Here is a 24716-nt window from a genome sequence, read left to right as displayed (position 1 = left end):
GTTCTTTGATTTTGGCTCTTCCTTTTTAATATATGCGTCTAGTGCTATAAAATCCCCCCTCAGTACCGCTTTTGCTGCATCCCATAGGTTTTGGTATGTTGTTTTCTCATTTTCATTCATCTCTATATATTTAGCAATTTCTTTTGCTATTTCTTCTTTAACCCGCTGATTGTTTAGGAGCGTGTTGTTTAACCTCCAGGTATTTGTGAATTTTCTAAGTCTCTGATGGTTATTGACTTCTAATTCTATTCCATTGTGGTCAGAGACTGTGCTTTGAATAATTTCAATCTTTTTAAATTTATTGAGCCTTGTTTTATGTCCCAGCATATGATCTACTCTGGAGAAAGTTCCATGAGCACTAGAGAAGAATGTGTATCCTGGTGACTTGGGATGTAATGTTCTATTTATGTCTGTTAAATCCAATTCATTTATCAGATTGTTTAGGTTCTCTATTTCCTTATTAGTATTCTGTCTGGTTGATCTATCTATAGGAGATTGCTTCCTTTAGTTTTGTCAGTGTTTCTCTCATGTATTTTGTGGCATCTTGATTGGGTGCATAAACATTTATGATTGTTATTTCTTCCTGTTGAATTGCCCCTTTTATTAGTATGTAGTGGCCTTCTTTGTCTCTCATAACATCCTTGCATTTAAAGTCTATTTTATCTGAGATTAATATTGCTACACCTGCTTTCTTTTGGCTGAAGCTTGCATGAAATATTTTTTTCCATCCTTTCACTTTCAGTTTCTTTGTGTCCCTGTGTCTGAGATGAGTCTCTTGTATGCAACATATTGATGGTTCATTTTTTTTGATCCATTCTGCGAATCTATGTCTTTTAATTGGGGAATTTAATCCATTTACATTCAGCGTTATAACCGTGAAGGCATTTCTTGAATCAGCCATCTTATCCTTTGGTTTATGTTTGTCATATATATTTTTTCCCTCTCTCTATTAATATCCTTTAATGTACCCATACTGAATCTCTTTAGTACTGAACCTTTCTCCATGGCTCTCTCTACTTTGTTTCTCTGCCTGTAGGGCTCCCTTTAGTATCTCCAGTAGGGCAGATCTCTTGTTAGCAAATTCTCTCAGCATTTGTTTGTCTGTGAAAAATTTAAGCTCTCCCTCAAATTTGAAGGAGAGCTTTGCTGGATAAAATATTCCTGGTTGGAAATTTTTCTCTCTCAGAATTTTAAATAGGTCATGACACTGCCTTCTCGCCTCCATGGTGGCTGCTGAGTAGTCACTACTTAGTCTTATGCTGTTTCCTTTGTATATAGTGAATTGCTTTTCTCTTGCTGCTTTCAGAACTTGCTCCTTCTCTTCCGCATTTGACAGTGTGATCAGAATATGTCTCGGAGTGGGTTTATTTGGATTTATTCTATTTCGAGTTCACTGGGTATTTATGATTTGTGCATTTATGGTGTTCAGAAGATTTGGGAAGTTTTCCCCAACAATTTCTTTGAATACTCTTCCTAGACCTTTACCCTTCTCTTCCCCTTCTGGAACACCAATGAGTCTTATATTTGAACGTTTTATTTTATCTGTCATATCCCTGAGGTCCATTTCTATTTTTTTTTAATTTTTTCCTCATTCTTTCTTTTGTGCTTTCATTTTTCCATTCTGTCATCTTCCAGGTCACTGATGCATTGTTCAACTGCCTGTAGTCTTGTACTATGAGTATCCAGAATCTTTTTAATTTGGTCAACGGTTTCTTTAATTTCCATAGGATCATCTATTTTTTTATTTACTCTTGCAATGTCTTCTTTATGCTCTTCTTCGTGTCCTTTATATCCTGTGCCATGGTCTCATCTTTCATCTTTAGTTCTTTGATTAATTGCTCCAGGTACTGTGTCTCCTCTGATCTTTTGATTTGGGTGCTTGGGCTTGGGTTATCTATATCATCCGGTTTTTTCATATGCTTTAAAATTTTCTCTTGTTTTTGGCCTCTTGGCATTTGCTTAACTTGATAGGGTTCTCTTAGGATTTGCAGACCAATTGAAATCCTTATCTCTAATTTGTCAGATCTACAGCTTCGTGGAGTACACTTTCTCTAACTAACCAGCAGGTGGCATCTATGAGCCACTGGTTCCCCTCAAGCCAGTTCTCCCCCACTTTGTCTTTGTGGTGAGTGGGGGAGTGAGTCTTGTGGGGTCCAATTGGTGTACCGAGCTTGTGTGTGTAGTTGGTGTTGCCCGCCCTGTATATGGGGCGTGTGTCTGGGCAGTCAGGGAGGGGGGGGCAGCTCTAACAATCAAATCTCTCTGGTGTTCCTGGAGTTTTAAAGCTGCTGCAATAGTCTAATCCTTCAGTTTAGTCCTGCCACAATTTGTCTCTGCCACTGACCCACATGTCCTTGGTATTGGTGTATGGCCCCTGAGACTTGCGAGTGGGTCCCTCTTCCAGGCCGTGCACCCAGCTCCTCTGTTGAGGGATGACTGTGCTATGTCACAAGTGAGTGCTGTCCCCCCCCTCCCAGGGCAGTTCTGGGCTGCAGGGTTGTGTACGGAGGTTCCCAGTCTGCTGAAAGAATGGCTGAATGGGGCGTGTTAATTCACACTGCTCTGCCTTCCCGATTCTGGGACAACCAGCTGAGGGTGCAGGGAAGGCTAATGTCCATGCCCGATTTTGTGGTGTGTGCATGTTATTGGAAGCACTTCCGTCACACTGGGTTGTCTGGGGCAGCTCTGGGCTATGGGGCTGGTGACATGCAGGAGTGTTTCCTTTCTACCAGGATGATGGCTGTGAGCAGACACCCCCCTTTTCTTGGGAAGTTGTGGTGTTTAGTGAATTTTCTCAGCCACTGGTTTATTGCCTTTTGTCTCAGAGCTCTCTTAGTTCTGCTCCTGTCTTGACCTGCCCAAATTGCAAGTCTTTGAGCCTTTCTGTGTTGGGCTTCTTAGAGTAATTGTTTTAGAAAAAGAGAAAAAGACACACACAAAAAAAGGGCCCTCCTCACAGAGCTAATGGGTTATTGAAATGCTAAGAGACAAAGCAGTTAGGGCCATTAAGGAAAGGTCCAGGGGGCAGAGAGATGGTTTTTCCTCTGGATTTGCATATGAGCCTCAGGGACTGAGCTCTGCCCTTCCCCTTTCTATGTTCACCAGAACTCCAAAAAGCCTCTGCTTTTATTTCTGGGTTTTTCTTGCTGTTTTTGCTATCCCTATGTCCTCTCCACTGGGCTGGCTGCTCCCGGATTCTCTGGTGGCTGGTCTCAGTCTATCTATGATTGGAGTTTGGATCAGTAGAATGAGTTTCTGATAAGAGCTGCCACTGCAGTTCTCCCTCCTCGTTCCCAGCACTGATGGCCCCTCCTCCCACAGGACTGAGCCTGGCAGGGAGGGGCGCGGGTCCCCTGGTCGCAAAAACTTACAGATTTTACTGATCTCAGCAGTTCCACGTGTTCATGAGTGTTGTATGAAGTATGCCCAAAGTCAGATTGCTCTGTGGTGTCCAGTCCACGCAGTTCCTGGCATTCTACCTACTTCCCTGGAGGAGTAACTAAAACATACACCTCAGCACTCTGCCATCTTGCTCCGCCTCTGCCAACCCATTGGTTTTTTAAAAGCATGTTGTTTAATTTCCACATATTTGTAAATTTTCCATTTTTCTCTCTGTTATCAATTTCTAGCCTCATTCTGTTGTGATCAGAGAATATACATTGCATGATTTAAATACTTTTTGAGACTTGTTTTGTGACCCAAAATATGTTCTATCCTGGAGAGTAATCCACTCAAGAAAAATGTATATTCTCTTTTTGCTGGGTGAGGTGTTCTACATAAGTGCTAGGTCTAGTTGATTTAGAGTATCAGTCAAGTCTTTTACTTCTTTATTGATTTTCTGACTAGATTTTCTATCCATTTCTGAGAGTGGTGTATTAAAGTCTCCTACTGTTAATGTAGAACTGTCAATTTCTCCCTTCAAATCCATCAGTATTTGCTTCATATATTTTGGGGCTCTGCTGTTAGGTGTATATGTATTTATAATTGTTACATCTTCCCGTTGAATTGTCCCCTTTATCAGTTTATAATGACCATCTTTGTCCCTCATAATGGTTTTTGACTTAAAGTCCATTTTATTCCACATTAGTATAGCCACTCTAGCTCTCTTTTGGTTACTACTTTCATGGTATTATTTTCCATCCTTTCACTGTCAACCTACTTGTGTCCAGAAAGGTATGGACCATTCAGAGGAAAAAAAGAAGTTGCCAGAAACCATCCCTGAGGAAGCTCATACATTGGAACTAATCATCAAAGACTTTAAATCAAGTGTCTTAAATTTGTTCAATGAACTCAAGATATCCATATGAAAAGACCAAAGGAAATTAGGAAAACACTGTTTGAACAAAATAAAGAGATAGAAATTGTAAAAATAAGCCAAACAGAAATGGGGGCTGCAAAATACAGTAACTGAAATGAAAAACTCATTAGACATATACAACAGCAGGTTTGAACAGGCAAAAGAAAGGGTCAGCAAATTTTTTTTTTCAAATATCAGTTTTATTGAGATACATTCTCATGCCATGCAATCATCCATGGTGCACAATCAACTGTTCACAGTACCATCATATAGCTGTGCATTTATTGCATTCATCACCCCAATCTATTTTTGAACATTTTCCTTACACCAGAAAGAATCAGAATAAGAATAAAAAATAAAAATAAAAAAGAACACCCAAGTCACCCCCCCCATTCTACCCTATTTTTTTTTTTTTATTAAATTCAGTTTCATTGAAATACATTCACACACCATACAATCATCCATGGTATACAATCCACTGTCCACAGTATGATAACATAGTTATCATTATGCGTTCATCACCACAATCTATCTCTGAACATTTTCCTTACACCAGAAAGAACCAGAACAAGAATAAAAAATAAAAGTGAAAAAAGAACACCGAAATCATCCCCCCATCCCACCCCATTTGTCCTTTAGTTTTTATCCCCATTTTTCTACTCATCCATACACTAGATAAAGGGGGTATGATCCACAAGGTCTTCACAATCACACTGTCACCCCTTGTGATCTACATTATTATATAATTGTCTTCAGGAGTCCAGACTGCTGGGTTGGAGTTTGGTAGTTTCAGGTATTTACTTCTAGCTATTCCAATACATTAAAACCTAAGAGTGTTATCTATATAGTGCATAAGAATGTCCACCAGAGTGACCTCTTGACTCCATTTGGAATCTCTCAGCCACTGAAACTATTTCGTCTCATTTTGCATCCCCCTTTTGGTCAAGAAGATATTCTCAGTCCCATGATGCCAGGTCCACAGTCATCCCCGGGAGTCATATTCTGCATTGCCAGGGAGATTTGCAACCCTGGGAGTCGGATCCCACGTAGGGGGGAGGGCAGCGAGTTCACCTGTCAAGATGGCTCAGTTAGAGAGAGAGGGCCACATCTGAGCAACAAAGAGGTACTCAGGGGGAGACTCTTAGGCACAATTACATGCAACTTTAGACTCTCCTTTGCAGTAACAAGCTTCATAAGGGCAAGTCCCGTGATCGAGGGCTCAGCACATTAAACCGCCAGTCCCAATGTTTGTGACAACATCAACACCAGTCCAGGTGAGGATGTCCAACACATCTGCACCTTCCCCCAGATCTTCAGGGCTGGGGAGGGGGAGGCAGTAAATATATTTTTTATTATCTGTCCAAATTACTCTGGGATGTGTCACTATTTCACTCCAGCCTATACTAACCTACCGTATCTCAGTTCCTATTCAAAGTTCCATGAAATTGTGGTGTTTGAACAAATCGACTGTAGAGTTGTACCGTTTAGAAAATTTAGATCCTGTACCAAATAGATATCTCTTCCCTTGGTCTCATATGGAAGTTGAAGTTTTAAAACACAATCAGTTTCAACCTTTACCCTTTGGCCTGGCTTGCCCTGGTCTTAACCAGACCTGCTTCATTCATATCACTAATTGAAGTCTGGGCTCTTTTTCAGCTTTTTTTTTTTTTTTTGACAGTGACTGTATGCACTAATATTGACATTCATATCTGCCGAGCTCTAGCTCTGAGTTTCAGGTGTCTCAGAGATATGCATTGTTCCAGAGACCAATTAGGTTATACGCTAGGGAATCAGCATCTCAAAGTTTAGAGATAGGCATTACAATTCAGGGATAGAGTTAACTGCTGTAAGAGCTTACAATCTAGGGACTATTACAATTATTATGTCCATGTTAGGCTATGTTCTAAGATTCAATTCTGAGTTTACACATTGTAATTAGTCCATATTGGTGAGGCATCATCCCTCTCACCATGTTTTCTCCAACACTTTTACTCCTATATATATATTTTCCTACAATTTTATAGAGTTATATTCACATATCATACATTTATCCACAGTGTACAATCAGTTGTTCATGGTATCATCATAAAGTTGTACATTTATCACCACAATCAGCACTTGAACATATTGATTACTACAAGAAAATTTGTTTGTTTTTTTTTTTAGCAATAAGAAAAAAATGATAGAAAGAAAAATAACATCATACAATACAATATACTAGTAAGGACAGCAAATAACACCACTACCAAGAATCCCATATTCCTTCTCTATATCCCCTTCTCATATACATTTAGCATTGGCATATTGCCTTTGTTACATTTAATGGAGGTATATTACAATGTTACTGTTGACCATAAACTCCAGTTTGCTTTGATTATATTTTTTCCTGAATACCATCCCCTTTTCAACTCTCTACATGGTTGACATTCATTTGCTTTCCCACATGCAAAAAATTTTTATATTTGTATATTTAGTAACAGTCATTGGCCACTCCAGTTTTTGCCATGTTATACAGTCCCAGTCTTTATCATCTATCTTTACCTCTGGTGTCATACATTCTCCTATCCCACCTCTTTCAGCTTTACTCACAGACATCTTTGTTCAGTGTACTTACAATACTGTGCTACCATCACACAGTATTATGCTATCTATTTCTGGATCTATGCAATCAATCCTAAACATTCTGTAGTCCTTCAGCATCAAATGTCTGGTCTCTGCCCTCTTTCTATCTCCTGGTCGCCTGTGTTGTCAGCTTTTAACTCCCAAAGTTTGTTCATTAATGTCTGTTCATATTAGTGAGACCATACAGAATCTGTCCTTTCATTTCTGGCTAACTTCACTCAACATAATGTCCTCAAGGTTCATCCACATTATTACATGATCCATGTCTTTGTTCTGTCTTACAGTTGCATAATATTCCATCATGTGAATATACCACAGTTTGTTTATCCACTCGTCCTTTGATGGACATTTGGGCTGTTTCCATCTCTTGGCAATTGTGTATAATGCTGCAATAAACATTGGTTTACAAATGTCTGTTTGTGTCTTAAGTTTCAGTTCCTCTGAGTATATACCTAGCAATGAAATAGCTGGGTCATATGGCAAATCTATATTTAGCTTCCTGAGGAACCTCCACACTGTCTTCCAGAGTGGTTGCACCATTCTACATTCCCACCAACAATGAATAAGTGTGCCTCTTTCTCTACATCCTCTCCAGCACTTTTCATTTTCTGTTTTTTGGATAATAGCCATTCTGGTATGTGTGAGATGATATCTCATTGTGGTTTTGATTTGCATTTTCTTAATAGCCAGTGAAGTTGAGCATTTTCCATATGTTTTTGAGCCATTTGTATTTCCTCTTCAGAAAAATGTCTGTTCATGTCTTTTGCCCATTTTTTAATTGGATTGTTTGTCTTTCTGTTATTGAGATGCAGGATTCCTTTATATATTCGGGATATTAAACCCTTGTCTGATATGTGGTTTCCAAATATCATCTCCCATTGTGTAGGTTGCCTTTTTACTTTTCTGACAAAGTCCTTTGATGTACAAAAGTGTTTAATTTTGAGGAGATCCCATTTGTCTATTTGTTCTTTGGTTGCTTGCGCCTTGGGTGTGAGGTCTAAGAAACCACCTCCTATCACAAGATCTTTAAGATATTGCCCTAATTTTCTTCTAAGAGTTTTACAGTCTTGGTGCTAATGTTTAGGTTTTTGATCCACTTTGAGTTAATTTTGGTATAAGGTGTGAGATGGACATCCTCTTTCATTCTTTTGGAAATGGATATCCAGTTCTCCAAACACCATTTATTGAACAGGCTGCTCTTTCCCAGTTGCTTTGGCTTCACTGCCTTATCAAAGATCAGTTGTCCGTAGATGCGAGGGTCTATTTCTGAACACTCAATTTGATTCCATTGATCAGTATATCTGTCCTTTTGCCAGTACCATGCTGTTTTGAGCACTGTAGCTTTGTAATATGCTTCAAAGTCAGGTAGTGTGAGACCTCCCACTTCATTCCTATTTCTCAAGATATTTTTGGCTATTCAGGGCACCTTACCCTTCCAAATAAATTTATTTATTGGTTTTTCTATTTTGGTAAAGTAAGTTGTTGGGATTTGAATTGGTATTGCATTGAATCTGTAAATCAGTTTAGGTAAAATTGCCATCTTAACTATATTTAGTCTTCCAATCCATGAACATGGTATGTTCTTCCATTTTTTTAGGTCTTGTTCAATTTCTTTAGCAGTTTCTTATCGTTTTCTATGTAAAGGTCTTTTGTGTCCCTGGTTAAGTTTATTCCTAAATACTTGATTCTTTTGGTTGCTATTGTAAATGGGATTTTTTTCTTGATTTCCTCCTCGTGTTGCACATTACTTGTGTATAGGAACACTACAGATTTTTGCGTGTTGATCTTGTAGCCTGCTACTTTGCTGTATTCATTGACTAGTTCTAGTAGCTTTGCTGTAGATTTTTCTGGATTTCCCACATATAGAATCATGTCATCTGCAAATAGTGAAAGTTTTACTGCTTCCTCTCCAATTTGGATGCCTTTTATTTCTTTTTCTTGCCTAATTGCTCTAGCTAGAACTTCCAGCACAATGTTGAATAACAATGGTGATAGTGGGCATCCCTGTCTTGTTCCTGATCTTAGAGGAAAAGCTTTCAGTCTCTCTCCATTGAGTGTGATGTTAGCTGTGGGTTTTTCATATATTGCCTTTATCATATTGAAAAAGTTCCCTTCTATTCCTATCCTTTGAAGTGTTTTCATCAGGAAAGGATGTTGAATTTTGTCAAATGCCTTTTCTGCATCAATCGAGATGATCATGTGGTTCTTCTGCTTTGATTTATTGATGTGGTGTATTACATTACCTGATTTTCTTGTGTTGAACCAGCCTTGCATACCTGGAATAAATCCCACCTGGTCATGGTGTATAATTCTTTTAATGTGCTGCTGGATTTGATTTGCGAGTATTTTGTTGAGGATATTTGCATCTATATTCATTAAAGAAATTGGTCTATAATTTTCTTTTTTTGTAGTATCTTTGTCTGGTTTTGGTATTAGGGTGATGTTGGCTTCATAGAAAGAGTTAGGTAGCTTTCCCTCTTCTTCAATTTTTTTGAAGAGTTTGAGCAGGATTGGTACTAATTCGTTCTTGAATGCTTGGTAGAATTCACATGTGAAACCATCTGGTCCTGGGCTTTTCCTTTTTGGGAGCTTTTTGATGACTGACTCAATCTCTTTACTTGTGATTGGTTTGTTGAGGTCATCTATTTCTTCTTGATTTAATGTTGGTTGTTTATGCTTTTCAAGGAAGTTGTCCATTTCATCTAAGTTGTCTAGTTTATTAGCATATAGTTGCTCATAGTATCTCCTCATTATCTCCTTAATTTCTGTAGGGTCAGTAGTTATATTTCCTTTCCCATTTCTGATTGCATTTATTTGCATCTGCTCTCTCTTTTTTTGTTAGCCTAGCCAGTGGTCCATCAATTTTACTGATTTTCTCAAAGAACCAACTTCTGATTTTGTTGATTCTCTCTATTGTTTTCCTGTTCTCAGTTGCATTTATTTCTGCTCTAATCTTTGTTATTTCTTCCCTTCTGCTTGCTCTGGGGTGAGGTTTGCTGTTCTTTCTCTAATTCCTCCAGGTGAGCAGTTAACGCTTCAATTTTTGCTCTCTCTTCTCTTTTAATATAGGCATTTAGGGCAATAAATTTCCCTCTCAGCACCGCCTTTGCTGCATCCCATAAGTTTTGATAAGTTGTGTTTTCATTGTCATTTGCCTCGAGGTATTTACTAATTTCTCTTGTAATTTCTTCCTTTACCCACTGGTCTTCTAAGAGGGTGTTGTTTAGCCTCCATATGTTTGTGAATTTTATGACCTTCTGCCTTTTATTTATTTCCAACTTCATTCCATTGTGGTCTGAGAAAGTGTTTTGTATAATATCAATATTTTTAAATTTGTTGAGACTTGCTTTGTGACCTGACATGTGGTCTATCCTAGAGAATGTTCCATGAGCACTTGAGAAAAAAGTGTATCCTGCTGTTGTTGGATGTAATGTTCTATAAATGTCTGTCAAGTCTAGTTCATTTATCATACAATTCAACATCTCTGTTTCTTTAGTGATCCTCTGTCTAGATGTTCTATCCATTGATGAGAGTGGTGTATTGAAGTCTCCAACTATTATTGTAGAGGTATCTATTTCTCCTTTCAGTGATCGCAGTGTTTGCCTCATGAATTTTGGGGCATTCTGGCTTGGTGCATAAATATTTATGATTGTTATGTTTTTTTGATGAATTGACGCTTTTATTAACATATAGTGTCCTTGTTTGTCTCTTTTAATTGTTTCACTTTTGAAGTCTAACTTGTCTGATATTAATATAGCTACTCCTGCTTTTTTCTGGTTGTTGTTTGCATGAAATATCTTTTTCCAACCTTTCACTTTCAGTCTATTTTTGTCCTTGTGACTAAAGTGAGTTTCTTGTAGACAGCATATAGATGGGTCCTGTTTTTTAATCCATTCTGCCAGTCTGTGTCTTTTTATTGGGGAGTTTAATCCATTTACGTTTAGTGTTATTACTGTAAGGGCAGTACTTTCTACTACCGTTTTGTTTTTTTGGAATTTATATGTTGTTCTAGTTTGCTAATGCTGCAGAATGCAAAACACCAGAGATGGATAGGCTTTTATAAAATGGGGGTTTATTTTGCTACATAGTTACAGTCTTAAGGCCACAAAGCTTCCAAGGTAACACCTCAGCAATTGGGTACCTTCACCGGAGGATGGCCAATGGTGTCCAGAAAACCTCTGCTAGCTAGGAAGGCAGCTGGCATCTGCTCCAAAGCTCTGGCCTCAAAATGGCTTTATCCCAGGACGTTCCTCTCTAGCAAGCTTGCTTCTCTTCAAGACATCACTCACAGCTGCACTCCGTTCCCTCTCTTTGAGTCAGCTCATTTATATAGCTCCACTGATCAAGGCCCACCCTGAATGGGCAGGGCCACGCCTCCATGGGAACATCCCATCAGAATCATCACCCACAGCTGGGTGGGGCACATTCCAAGCAAATCCAACCAGCACCAAAACGTCCGCCCCACAAGACTACAAAGACAATGGCATTTGGGGGACACAATACATTCAAACAGACACATATGTCATATCTTATTTTTTCCTCTCCTTTTACCTTTCCTGATAATCTTCATTTCTGCACTCTTCTCCAACTCTCTCTCTCCTGTCTTTTCCTATCAGCCTGTAGCACTCCCTTCAGTATTTCTTGTAGTGTCAGTCTCTTATTCACAAACTCTCTCAGTGTCTGTTTGTCTGAAAATGTTTTAATCTCTCCCTCATTTTTGAAGGAAAGTTTTGCTGGATGTAGAATTCTTGGTTGGCAGTTTTTCTCTTTCAGTATCTTAAATATATCATGCCACTGTCTTCTTGCCTCCATGGTTTCTGCAGAGAAATCTGTACATAGTCTTATTGACCTTCCCTTGTATGTGATGGATTGCTTTTCTCTTGCTGCTTTCAGAATCCTCTCTTTGTCTTTGACAATCTGACCAGTAAGTGTCTTGGAGTAGATCTATTGGGATCTATTCTATTTGGGGTATGTTGTACTTTTTGAATCTCTAATTTTCTGTCTTTTATAAGAGTTGGGAAATTTTCAGTGAATATGTCTTCTATTACTCTTTCTTCCCCTTTCCCCTCTCTTCTCCTTCTGGGATACCCATAACACGTATATTTGTGCGTTTCATGTTGTCACTCAGCTCCCTAAGACCCTGCTCATATTTTTCCATTTTTTTCACCATCTGTTCTTTTGTGTGTATGAATTCGAATGACCTGTCTTCCAGTTCACTGATCCTTTCTTCCGCCTGTTCAAATCCACTGTTGTGTCCCTCCATTGTGTTTTTCATCTCCTCCATTGTGGCCTTCATTCCCATGAGGGTCAGCAAATTTGAAGGAAGAGAAGACAATTTAAAAAAAAAAAAGAAGAAAAATGATAAAAACCTGAGGGATCTATGAGACACCATCAGAAGGAGAAGAGAGAGAGAAAGTCCCAAAAGGACGAGAGAGAAAGGGCCAGAAAAAAGTACTTGAAGATATAATGGGCTGCAACTTGGGAAGTAAATTCAGTAACCTCCCCATTACATGGGACATGACTCCCAGGAGGGTGAATCTCCCTGGCGATGTGGGATGTGACTTCCGGGAATGAGCCTGGCCCTGGAATCGAGGGATTGAAAATGCCTTCTTGACCAAAAGGGGGAAAAGAAAGGTAACAAAATAAGTTTGCAGTGGCTAACAAATTTCAAATAGAGTAGAGAGGTTATCCTGGAGGTTACTCTTATGCAAGCTCCAGCTAGATATCCCAAATGGCCACAGTATTCCAAGCCCTAACCATCAGTAGTCCCTTAATACCTAAGTCCCTATTTGAGATTCTATGAAAGTTTCATTCACTAAGTTTACTTTTCAGAAACTTAAATTCACTTGAGTGTTCCTATGCCAGACAAGTCCTAAAATCCAGAGGTAATAGCCTCTTTAAGAACATCTTTAGGATGCCATACCCATAATGCTGACACCCCTTTTCAACATGAACAAGTTAGGGTGGTCACTGCCTAGACACCCCTGAAGATTGAAAAAGCGATTAAACAAGAGGAAGGGGAGCAACAGAAAAGATAGGATTTAACAAAGGATTATGAATACTGACTCTTTATATAAATATGTTTTTTTAGATGCTGGGGTATTAGAATAGCTAGAAGGAAATAACTGAAATGGTGGAACTCTGACCCATAACATTCTCTGAAATTTGTTCTCTAGCTCCTCATTAAATTGTACTTTGAAAGTTATCACCTTTCTGTATTTATATAATATTTCACAATAAGGAAATAACTGAAATTGTGGAACTGTAATCCAAATCATTCTTTGAAATTTGCTCTCTACTTGTTAAATCGTACTTTGAAAGTTATCACTTTCTGTATATATGTTAAATTTCACACAATAAGCTATTTAAAAACAGAAATAATTGGCTGAAAACTTACAAAATTGGATGAAAGACATGCATATACACATCTAGAAAGTTCAACAAACTTCAAGCAGTATAGACTTATACTGCTATAAGGAAGTACAACAAAAGAAAGAATAGATCAAATTGACTTTAACAAAATTAAAAACTTTTGGGCATCAAAGTACATTATCAAGAAAGTGAAAAAGATGACCTATAGAATGGGAATAAATATTTGGAAACTATATATCTGATAAGGGTTTAAAAATCCAAAATATAAAGAACTCCTGCAACTCAAGAACAAAAGACTAATAATCCAATTAAAAATGGCCAAGGATTTAAATTGACATTTCTCCAAAGAAGATACTCAAATGGCCAAAAGATATTTAAAAAGATGTCAACACCATTAGCCATTAGAGAAATGCAAAAAAAAAACTGAAATGGGATACCATTCATTCCTCCTAGGATGGCTATTATTAATAAAACTGAACATAGCAAGTGTTAGGGAGGGTTTGAGAAATAGGAAACCCAATATCCTTTTTCTCTTCTTGTATCCCATCCAGGATATTGCATTGCAATTAGTCATCATGTCTTCTCAGGCTCCTCTTGGCCATGACCTTTTCTCAGACTTCTCTTGTTTTTGATGTCTTGACAGTTTTGAGGAGTACTGGTGGTATATTTTGTAAAATATCCCTCTATTTGGATTTGTCTTCTTTTCTCATGATCATAGGTTTATTTTTGTTTTAACTTAGCCTTATACTCATGAGCATATATCTGCATATGACTTTTCTTGGAATTTGATCCATTTTTAATAATGTATGGCGTTTTCATAAACATTGTGTTTTTTAAAAACTTTATTTGGAAATAATTTCAAATGTAAAGGAAAGTTGCAAAAATAATACAGAAGTAATGTAGAGGACTCCAATATACCCCCGACCCAGACATCCAGATTTACCAATTTTTAACATTTTGCCACATTTTAAATATTATTCTATCTATCTATCTAGCTAGTTTTTCTAAACATTTAAGAGTAGGTTGCATACCCCACACTTCTGTAACACTTCAACATCCTTATATATTTCCTAACACTTCCTTGTATATTTCCTAAGAACTAACATATTCAGTTATGTAACCACATTAAATGCAATTATTATGAAGTACAAGAAATTCAACATTGATATCAAGCATACAGTCTATATTCTAATTTTTTCAATTGTTTCAATAATGTCCTTTAGGGCATTTTCTCCCCCATAACTAGAGCCAGTCCAGGATCAGGTATAGCATTCTATTGTCATTGTCTCTTTAGTCTCTTTTTACTTTTCAAATTGTGTTAACTTGTAGTCAACCTAAAATTTCCAGTATCAACCATATCCAAGCATATAATTCAGTAGCATTAATCACAAACACAATATGATTGTGATCCCCACCATCCATTACCAATACTTACACTAATACCTCAAACACAGACTCTGCACCTCGTATGCATTAACTCCTCTTTCCCATACCCCTCTTGATAACCTAGTCTCTACTTTCTGTCTCTATGAATTTGCATATTCTAGTTATTTCATATGAGTAGACTCGTGCAATATCTTTTTGTGTTTGGCTTTTTTCACTCAGTGTGATGCCTTCAAGTTTCATTCATGTTGTAGTATGTATCAGAACTTCATTTGTTTTTACAGCTGAGTAATATTCCATTGTATGCATGTACTACATTCTGTTTATCCATTTATCTGTTGATGGACAGTTGAGTTTTTTCAAGTGTGAATAATTCTGTGATGAACATTGGTGTACATATATCTTTTCAGTATCTGCTTTCAATTCCTTTGGGTATATCCCTAGGAATGGAATTGCCAGATTATATGGTAGTTCTATTTTTAACTTTCTGAGGAGCTGCCAAGCTGTTTTCCGTAGTGGCTGCACCATTTTACATTCCCACCAATGATGTCCAATGGTTGCTATATCTCTGCATCCTTCCAGCACTTATTTTCTGTTTTTTTTTTTTTTAAATAATATACATTCTAGTGCATGTGAAGTGGTATGTCATTGGGGTTTTGATTTGCATTTTTTTAAAGCTAGTGATGTTAAGCATCTCTTTACATGCTTATTGGGCATTTGTGTATCTTCTTTGGAGAAATATCTATTCAAGTCATTTGCCCATTTTTTAATTGTGTTGTCTTTTTTATTGTTGAGCTGCAGGAATTCTTTATATATTTTGGATTATAAACCCTTATGAGATACATAGTTTATCTCTATTTTCTTTGGTTGCTTGTGCTCTGGTGTAGAGTCTAAAAATCCATTGTCTAATACAAGGCCATGATGATTTTTCCTTACGTTTTCCTCTAAGAGTTTTATAGTTTTTATTCTTACATTTAGGTTGATCCATTTTTAAAAAAATTATTTATTTTTAGTTGTGGTAAAATAGAAATACCATAAATATCATTTTAAACATTTTAAGTCAACAATTCTTTGACATTAAGTACACTGATAACACTGTGCAAATTCTCCACTATTCCAGACTTTTTTCAACATCACAAACCAAAACTCATACTCATTTAGCAAAACACCCCCATTCACCCTCCCCCCACCCCTGGTAACCACTATTCTACTTTCTGTCTCTATGAATTTGCTTATTCTAACTATTTCATGTCAGTATTATTATACAATATTTGTTCTTTTATATCTAGTTTATTTGACTTAACATGATGACTTCAAGGTACGTTCATATGGTATTATATACCATCACTTCTTTTCATGGCTAAATCATCTTCCATTTATGGATACAGTACATTTTATTTATCCATTCAGCTGCTGATGGACACTTGAGTTGTTTCTACCTTTTGGCTATTGATAATAATGCTTCAGTGAACATTGGTGTGCAAATATCTATTTGAATCTCTGCTTTCAATTATTCTGGGTATATACCTAGGAGTGGAATTGCCAGTTGTCTGGTAATTCTATGTTTAACTTTCTGAGGAACCACTAAACTGGTTTCCACAGTGGTTGCACTATTTTACATTCCCCCCACATCCTCACTAATAATTGTTATTTTCAGTTTTATTAATAATAGCCCTCTTATGGGGTGTGAAATGGGATCTTACTAAGATGAGATATCAATATTTGTTCATTTATTATAACAAATGTACCATTCTAATGTAAGATATCAAAAGGGAAACTGGGTGTATGATATGTGGAAGCTCTGCGCCATCTTCTCAAATTTCTGTAAATCTACAACTCTTCTTAAAATAAAGTTTATTAAAAATAAATAAATCTATGACCATATCCAGAATTTCAAAGAACAGTTAACAAGGGGAGGTTCATTGCTTTAGTTACCTGGCTGCTAAAACAAATACCATATTATTGTTGGTTTAAACAACAGGATTTTATTGGCTCATGATTTTGAGGCTAGGAGAAGTCCAAAATCAAGTTGTCAAAAAGGTGACGCTTTCTCCCCCAAGACTGTGGCAGCCTGTGATCCTTGATCCTTGGCTTCTCTTCATATGGCAATATACATCGTGGTGCCTTCTCCTTTCTCTTCCTGGTTCCATTGCCTTCAAGCTTCTGGCTTTTCCCATGGCTTCTTTCTGTGGCCTTCTCTATAAGGCCTCCAGTAATAGGTTAAGATCCAACCTGATTCAGTCGGTCACAACTTAAGCAAAATATCTTCAAATGTCCTATTTACAAATGGGTTCACACCCGCAGGACCAGGGGTTGAGAACTGAACTTACCTTTTGTTGGGGACATGATTCACTCTCCAACAGTCATAGTAAGCTTTACATTCTTTACTTGCAGTAACTTTGAGTGAATGTGTTGTATTATATTGTATTGAAGGGATCACTAATGTAAAAGCCAGAAAACCTAGATTATACTCTTGTTTCTCCTAACTATAAACTCTAAGAGAAGTTAATTTATTCAGTTTTTCTCACAAAGTTGAATGATTCTCTAACTCATTTCCAACTCCATAGTTCCATTATTCTATGATAAAATATTAAAGTCCCAATTGTGAAGATTACATCACCAAACCTTGTGTTTGCCTAGTATGATATCACCATGATTAGTGATTTCATGCTCATGGAGATGCAATATGCATGTAAATACACTTTTTAAAAACTTGAAAACATATGTATCTATGAATAGTGGTTGACTCATGAGAGAGAAACAGGGTGACTGAGAGATGGGGGTGGGGGGCGGTGGGAAGATGATTTAGTTTCCATTGTGTACTCAAGGTTCTTGGTGAGCAAGAGATATGTGTCTGGTGCTGCTTTGCATTTCTAGAGTGCCTACCCCAGGCCTAGGGAAATACCTGTGAAATCTTCTATATCCTCACCCTCTTCTCTGAAGGTTCCCTTCACCTTCTCCCACCAATTGAAAGGAACTTTGCTTTCCCTGGAGTGGTGGCTGTTTTTTATTTCATATACCCTGGAGAAGGAGTCAGTTTTTTCCTTTCAGTGCATTGCTGTTTCTAGGCCATTTGTCTATCCTCCTCCCTCAAAAACCCAAGTTGCTCTGAAATACACACCATCAGACCATACCACTTGCCACTTTACCTTATCGTGATCATTTACTGTCCTCTTGGCACTCCTCATTTGTTGAAGATTTTAGCATCTGGCTTGCAGTCTTTCTTTTTTATCGGTGCTCTTGACATCATTCTTGGTGAAGATCCATTCAAACCTTTGACCCTGACCTCTTTACTTCCAGCAAGGTTTTCTTCCACTGCCTCTGCTGCCCAGATCACGGTTTCAAGCATTCCGTTTTCTGGACACTACCTTCTATCTTTCCAGCTCACTTATATTAGACTATCTCCACTAGGACTTCTGGTTCATGGACCCCGCCACTTTCTCACTATCCATCATTCCCCTTATCACTTTCCTTCCTTACTCGGTTTGTTTTCCATGGTCCACTACAGTAATCACTACCACGTATATGCGTTTAATGGCCTTCCCTTTCCTTTTGTTGTATTTTTCAGGCTGCAATGTGGAGAATGAATCGGAAGAGGGACAGAATGGATACTGATAGGATGGTAAGAGGCCACAGCAAACCACAGTGAGATACCACTTCACGGCCAAGAGGACGGCTGTAATCAAAAAGTCAGACAGTAGCAAGCATTGGCATTGGCAAGGATGTGGAGAAAATGGTACTCTTCATATATTGCTGGCAGGAATGTAAAATGGTGCAGCTGCTTTGGAAAACAGTCTGGCAGTTCCTCAGAAAGTTAGAGTACTATATGACCCAACAATTCTACTCCCAGTTATATGCTCAAGAGAATTGAAAAAACATGTTCACAGAAAAACTTATACACAAATGTTCACAGCAACAATATTCATAATAGCTCAAAACTGGAAACAATCCAAATTTCCATCAACTGATGAATGTATAGACAAAATGTGATATATATATATATGCATGCAATGGAATATTATTTGAGACTAAAAAGTAGTGAAGTTCTGATACATGCTATAACATGAAGGGACCTTGAAAACATTATGGTAAGTGAAAGAAGTCCAACACAAAAGGCCACATTTTTGTAATTCCATTTATATGAAATGCCTAGAATTGGTAAATTTATAGACAGAACATTAATCAGTGATTGCTTAGCACTGGGGTGGGGGAGGGGAAATAGGAGAAGAAATAGGGATTGACTGCTAATGGATATGGGATTTCTTTTAGGGAGGACAAAAATGTTCTAAAATTAGATAATGGTGATGGTTGCACAACCCTCTGAATATACTAAAAACCCATGAATGGTGCACTTTAAATGTGTGAATTCTATGGTATATGAATTATAGCTCAATAAAGCTGCTTAAGAAAAAGAAATAATTGTAAGCATTTAACTTCTAAAAGGCACTATACCCAATAGATATGTCAATAATTTCTTTCAAACTCAATAATCTTCCAAGAAAGTCATAATGCACATAAATATAAATTGCCCTAGAGCTTTAAAAATATGAAAGACATTCCAGTTCATCCCAGGTATTCACCATAACCCCAAGATAAAGATCTATCAAAATGTACTATGATTATGCAAGATATTATAATTGGGGGAAGCTGGGTAAAGGGTACATGGGAGTTTACATACTATTTTTGTAACTTCTTGTGAGTCTAAAATTATTTAAAAATAAAAAGTTTAAAAATTATCAAAGGCTTTGGTTTAAGATGACAAATGCTACATAAAATTTATCTTCTATGAAGATAAATTTGTTGTATCTCACAAATTTTGGACGTAATATTTTCATTATGACTTAGTTCTAAGTATTTAATTCCCATCATGGTTTCCTCTTTGACCCATGTGTTATTTGGAAGACTTTGTTGTTGTTTTTAATTTCCAGATATGTGTGTGTGTGTTTATATTTCAAATTGTGGTCAGAGACTATGGAATGTATTATACAATTCTTCGAAATTTGAATTATATCATTCGAGATTTGTTTGTCTTAGAATTCAATTTTTATAAATGTTTTATGTGCGCTTAAAAAGAATGACTCTTTAATTTTGGGTTCTATATGTTCATTAAATCAAGCTTGTTAATTGTGTTGTTCAAAGAAACAAAAATAAGCCATTGGGGCAATTCAGGCAAGAGATAGGGACAGGTTGGGAGCAGGCAAGATGAAGAGACGTAGAGGATTCCAGATTTATTTGGGAGACAAAATGGACAAGTGGTGATGTTGCGTGGCTGGGACAGGTGAAGGAGACAGAGGCGTCAAGAATGGTGTTTCTTTGCTTCTCCCGGGGTACAGGAGGAAGCCGGCAATGTGGCTGGGACTTGGCAGCGCCCCTGTGCTTCCCTAGCGCTCTGTATACATTTGCATCACAACACGTATCACGGTACTATTCACATTACACGGCATCGCACAGCCTACAGCGTGAGCTCGGAGGGCAGGCGGCCCGGCGACTTCTCCCTGGCTCCGCCTTCTCCTAGCCGGGTCTCAGCTAGCTCCGCCACCAGGGGATTACCGGCTAGCCATCTCCTTTGCATTGGCCTCGCCCTAAAACTGTCCAGCTCCGCCCCCAGAGCAACCATTTCCTCCTAGTCCAGTGGGAACTAGGAGATTGACGAGTCTATTCTCCAATCATAATGCCGAATGACCACATAGTTACTAATTAGGCGGTAGTATAGGCGAGTGTTGACGCATGGGGTGCGGGTGACCAGGAAGTGGGAGCAAAGGTTGAGTCTGACGTCCGACTAACCGAGCGCAGGCGGCGGTGTGAAGGTAACGGGGCTTTTGGATTTCCCAATTTCCTCTTTTCCCCATCCCTGGGTCAGGGGTCTCTTCGCAGCTGGGAGCTAGGATCTCCATTTCCCCTTTTCTATGGGGAAGAGGGTGTGTCCATATATTTAAGAGTTTGAGGATCTTTTTTGAGCCCCCTTCCTCGCTTGGCCTCGAGGTGTCCTCTTAACCTGTGGTGGGGGTCCTGCCCCCGCTCCCCTCCCCGGGGGCAGTAAAGTTGTTTGAGATCTGTCCTTACCCTGTGGGTGGTAAAAGTCCTCCCTACTCAGTCACAGGGAAGGGAAATGGGGACAGCGAGATTCGTGGACTCTGCCCCTCTTGTGAGGGGGTTTGAGACCTCCAGCTGTGGCCAGAAGTGGTGGAAGGTGTAGGGGCAATGGGAGCTAGGTTCCTGTGATTAGGGAACAAGGAATAAAATAGGTATTGAGGGCGAAGGAACGAGTGGGAAGAAACGTTTCTTAGGTGGAGGCAAGTGAGAGAACCCGTCCTGGGGCGGGAAGCGTTGGGGTTGGGCCGGGGCTCTGAATCCTTTTCCCATCTCGGTACCGTCCGCTTTTGGCCTCATTTCTTTCTCCTCAGGCTGGGAGAAACACCTGGTCATGTGGAATCCCAATGCCGGTAGGTGTTTGGAGATCTCTTCTCCCATCTCCACCTCATTTTCGGATGGGTAACTGTTTGGAAGTCTCTTCTCCCATCCCCACCTCATTTTCAGATGGGCCCCAAAACAGGAAGTTTCTGTCAAGTTTTCCCCGCCTGTCCTTTTCCCCCAAAGCAAAGTCCTTAGGCTATTGAGACCAGAGTTCATGGTTTCCCAGCTTCTAAGGGCGTTCCCTCGTTTTCTCCGGACTCAGGTGTGTCAATCCACTCCACCCCCATTCTCCTTATCTTTCCATATCCCTTTAAATATTGGGTGAGACTGAGTTCCCTTTTCTGTGTGTGTGTGTGTGTGTGTGTGTGTGTGTGTGTGGTTGTTGGTTGTTCCAAGAGGCTCTGGGTAGTTCTAATCTTTATTCTCTTTTTCTTCCATCAGGACAGCCAGGGCCAAATCCATACCCCCCCAACATCGGGTACCCTGGGGGTTGCAATCCTGCCCAACCACCGCCTGTCAATCCTGCCTTTCCTCAGGGCCCCTTTCCCACTCCCCCGGTAGCTCCCCAGGGGAATCCAGCTTTCCCCCCAGGTGGGCACCCTCATCCTGTGCCTCAACCAGGGTATCCAGGATGCCAACCCCCAGGCCTCTATCCACCTCCTGGTCCCTACCCCCCTCCGTATCCACCAACTGCCCCTGGCATGCCTCCTGTGAATCCCTTGGCACCTGGCATCGTAGGACCAGGAATGGTGATGGACAAGAAGATGCGGAAGAAGATGAAGAAAGCTCATAAAAAGATGCACAAACACCACAAGCACGGCAAGGTCAGTGTTTGTCTGGAGCCTGGCTAGGGAGGTTGTGCCCCCTCAGAGGGATTATGCAGGTGGGGGTTGGGTGAGGGGAGGTTACTGTCTGCTGCCATAGGATGGCAATTGTGGTGCTCTGGTAGATGGTTCTTCCTTTTTGTGAAGGATTACCACTGGGAAGAATCTGATAATTGTGAGAAGAAATATTAGGCTAATTAGGCTTCATATGTGGGAGGAGCAAGGCTGAGCCTTAGAATGAACATCAGACTCAAAAGCCCTTCTTGTCTGCTTGTCTCCCAGAACTTTTGTTCCCTACCCCTGCCCCTGTGCCTGTTTTGGCAAATTGGACACGTCCACTGAAGTTGTCAAAATGTCATTATGGTCAATCCTTTGATAAAGCAAAGTCTTGTATAATAATTGAAAATTGGAAGAATAATCTGGCCCTGTTCCTGCAGTTCCTCTCTCTCCTTCAGTTTTCCCAAGGTGTTTGTTAATTACCTGAGCCTTTTTGTCCTACCATCCATAGGGAAACTGAGGACCTGAGCTATGGAGTGACTCTTAACCTCAAACAAAGCCTGAGGCCAAGAATTTCATGCTCAGCCCCAAGGGCTAAGTATCTCCTTTCTACAGGAGTGTTAATTTAGCAAGGTCACAGCAGCTCACTGGAAAACCTTGGAAGGGTTAACCTGGATCTTGTGCAGGCCTCAATTTACATGTTAAGGCCTGGCATTTATTTGCCTTGTGGACTTGGGCTCTAATTTCCGATTCTGGGTCCTTGGTAGAAGTCAGAGGTGATAGAAAGGTGAGATTAAATGGAGGAGAAATTACCCCTGGGACTTGAAAATGGTTTTAATGGTAATTGTTGATTTGGAGTTATGTGTGCAACAGACAAACCTTGAATGGACTCTCCTAGCCTTCTCTCCTACCTTCCTCACTTTCTCCCAATTGGGGTTTGGGGGAAAGTAGAGTTGTATGCAGACACAGCTGCTGTTTCTATTTATTTTTCTTAGATTTGTAGCCACTAGGGACTTTTCATGCAGCTAATCAATAAGCATTTGTAAGGTAGCAGCTGCTCTCTTAACACTGTACTATGCTTGTGCCTATAATGTATTCCTTGCCTAGGCATTGACTCAAGGTAAAGCAAGTTGGAAACTTGCTTCAAATGCAAACATTAAATTCTCTGCAATGGTTTAGAATGTTTTAATCCATCCTGTTTGCTCACTGCTGAAGAAAACTCTTGTTTTTGGTGTTTAAGGGACAGTCTGGTTCAAGACTCCTGGAAGCAAGGGATCCTTGGGTGGAGGGGTGGGGCACCAAAGATTGGCCACTAGGATGGTCAAAGTTCATTTGATCTGATGCTATCTCCTCTCCCCTTTCCCCTTGCAGCGTTCCACCTCCTCCTCCTCCTCCTCTTCCAGCAGCGACTGACTGAATACAGGGTCTGGACCCTTCCCTCAAGTCTCACCAGTTCTGCTCTCCCATCAAGCCTCAGATGCCATATTGTACTAGGGAAATTAACCCATGTGCCTCCTGCCTGAACCTCACCCTGCTGCTCAGTCCTACTAGCTAGGGAAAGTGGGAGGATTATCATGGGCTAGCAAAGGCTGCCTTCTCAATTCTTGGATAGAACTTTTAGCTGATGATTTAGCAGGGGAACTGTTTTTTGAAGATGGTGAGCGCTTTAATCTAAACGCTGAAGAAAAGTTCTGTACAATGTGATTTTTTACTTTCTTTTGTAATAGTAGTGGTTGGGGGATGTTGTGGAAATTTAATTATGGGAAAAGAACCTGTACCTTTTTTGGAACTGTGGCACACTTGGGTGGTTTGGTGGCAAATACATTTCCCAGCAGGCCTTTTATTGTTTGCATTAACTGCCAGGCTGGGAAATGGAGTCCATTTGGTTGGTGAGCTCTGAATTGCCATTTTGGAAACTCAGCTCTACTCCTTAGCTCAGTGTGCTATTTCAGGTCCTACTCTCATTCTCCAGTTCTCTGTCCAAATAAAGCTATTTCTTCTGGTCTCTGTTCACCTGTGCCATGTCCTTGGTTGGGTAGAGCATATTCTACTACTTTTGCTGTCTTTGTGCAGACCTTTTAAAGTGTATCAGTTTTGTAGTCAGGAGCCAGAGCATCAGTGAGGAAAACAGCATACCGTCCCTGTGTTTATTAAGTAGGAGGAACCTACTACTTATAACCAAATCAGGCTTATGGAAGGAATCTTTACTGTCTTCCCTTCTGTGAATGGATTTGGGCCTTCTGCGTAAGTTTGCATATCTGTCCAGGAGGGGCCCTACAAATCAGTATTTTAAGAAACTGTGGCTGATTCTGATACACAGTTAAAATTGAGGGCTACTGGTTTATTATATGCCATACATGGCATTACATATTGGGTTCTCAAAGGTCTGTCTAGTGGAGGAAAAAGACACCTAAAAGAAGTCGTTGGTAAAGACAGATGCTATAAAATGCCAGGAGGATACAGACAGGAATAATTCTCATTGGGAGGGGTCAAAGATAACATCACAAGGGATATTTGAACTAACTCTTAGGTCTTGAATGAGAAAAGTATTGAGTAGAAAAGAAGAAAGGATGGATTTATCAAGCGAATGGTGGAGAGGAGCTGGGAAAGGCCTGTGGTTAGGCACAGAGTTAAAAGCTACATAGCATGTTTGGGAATCACAGGTATCCCAGTGGGGCTAGATTGATTTCCTGGAAAATTGTTTATTGAGCAACCATTGTCTTCTGGGTGCTGAAGTTATAAAGATAAATAAGATAATCCCTGTTCTTCATGAGCTGTAAGATCTAAAAGAAAAGGTGGACATGTAA

The 24716-nt window shown here is 39.4% G+C and overlaps 1 protein-coding gene across 1 annotated transcript; it reads left to right on the top strand.

The window, feature by feature from the left end:
* The first annotated feature begins 20363 nt into the window (after window positions 1-20363).
* On the top strand, window positions 20364-23920 carry PRR13 (proline rich 13). The gene is made up of 4 exons (XM_037844985.1): window positions 20364-20481; window positions 21079-21117; window positions 21530-21912; window positions 23281-23920. Exons 2-4 carry the CDS (start codon window positions 21099-21101, stop codon window positions 23320-23322), a joined length of 444 nt encoding a protein of 147 aa, XP_037700913.1. The 5' UTR covers window positions 20364-20481; window positions 21079-21098; the 3' UTR covers window positions 23323-23920.
* Window positions 23921-24716: the final 796 nt, after the last annotated feature.

The sequence above is a fragment of the Choloepus didactylus genome, chromosome 8 (genome assembly GCF_015220235.1).
Source record: "Choloepus didactylus isolate mChoDid1 chromosome 8, mChoDid1.pri, whole genome shotgun sequence".
In the NCBI taxonomy this organism is placed as follows: Eukaryota; Metazoa; Chordata; class Mammalia; order Pilosa; family Megalonychidae; genus Choloepus; species Choloepus didactylus.
Note: the sequence above shows the minus strand (reverse complement) of the source record. Positions and strands in the feature narration are given on the sequence as shown.

Excerpts from the sequence above, each read along its gene's own strand:
- PRR13 (XM_037844985.1), top strand. Across the intron at positions 21,913-23,280 it reads AACACCACAAGCACGGCAAG|CGTTCCACCTCCTCCTCCTC; the intron begins GTCAGTGTTTGT and ends TTCCCCTTGCAG.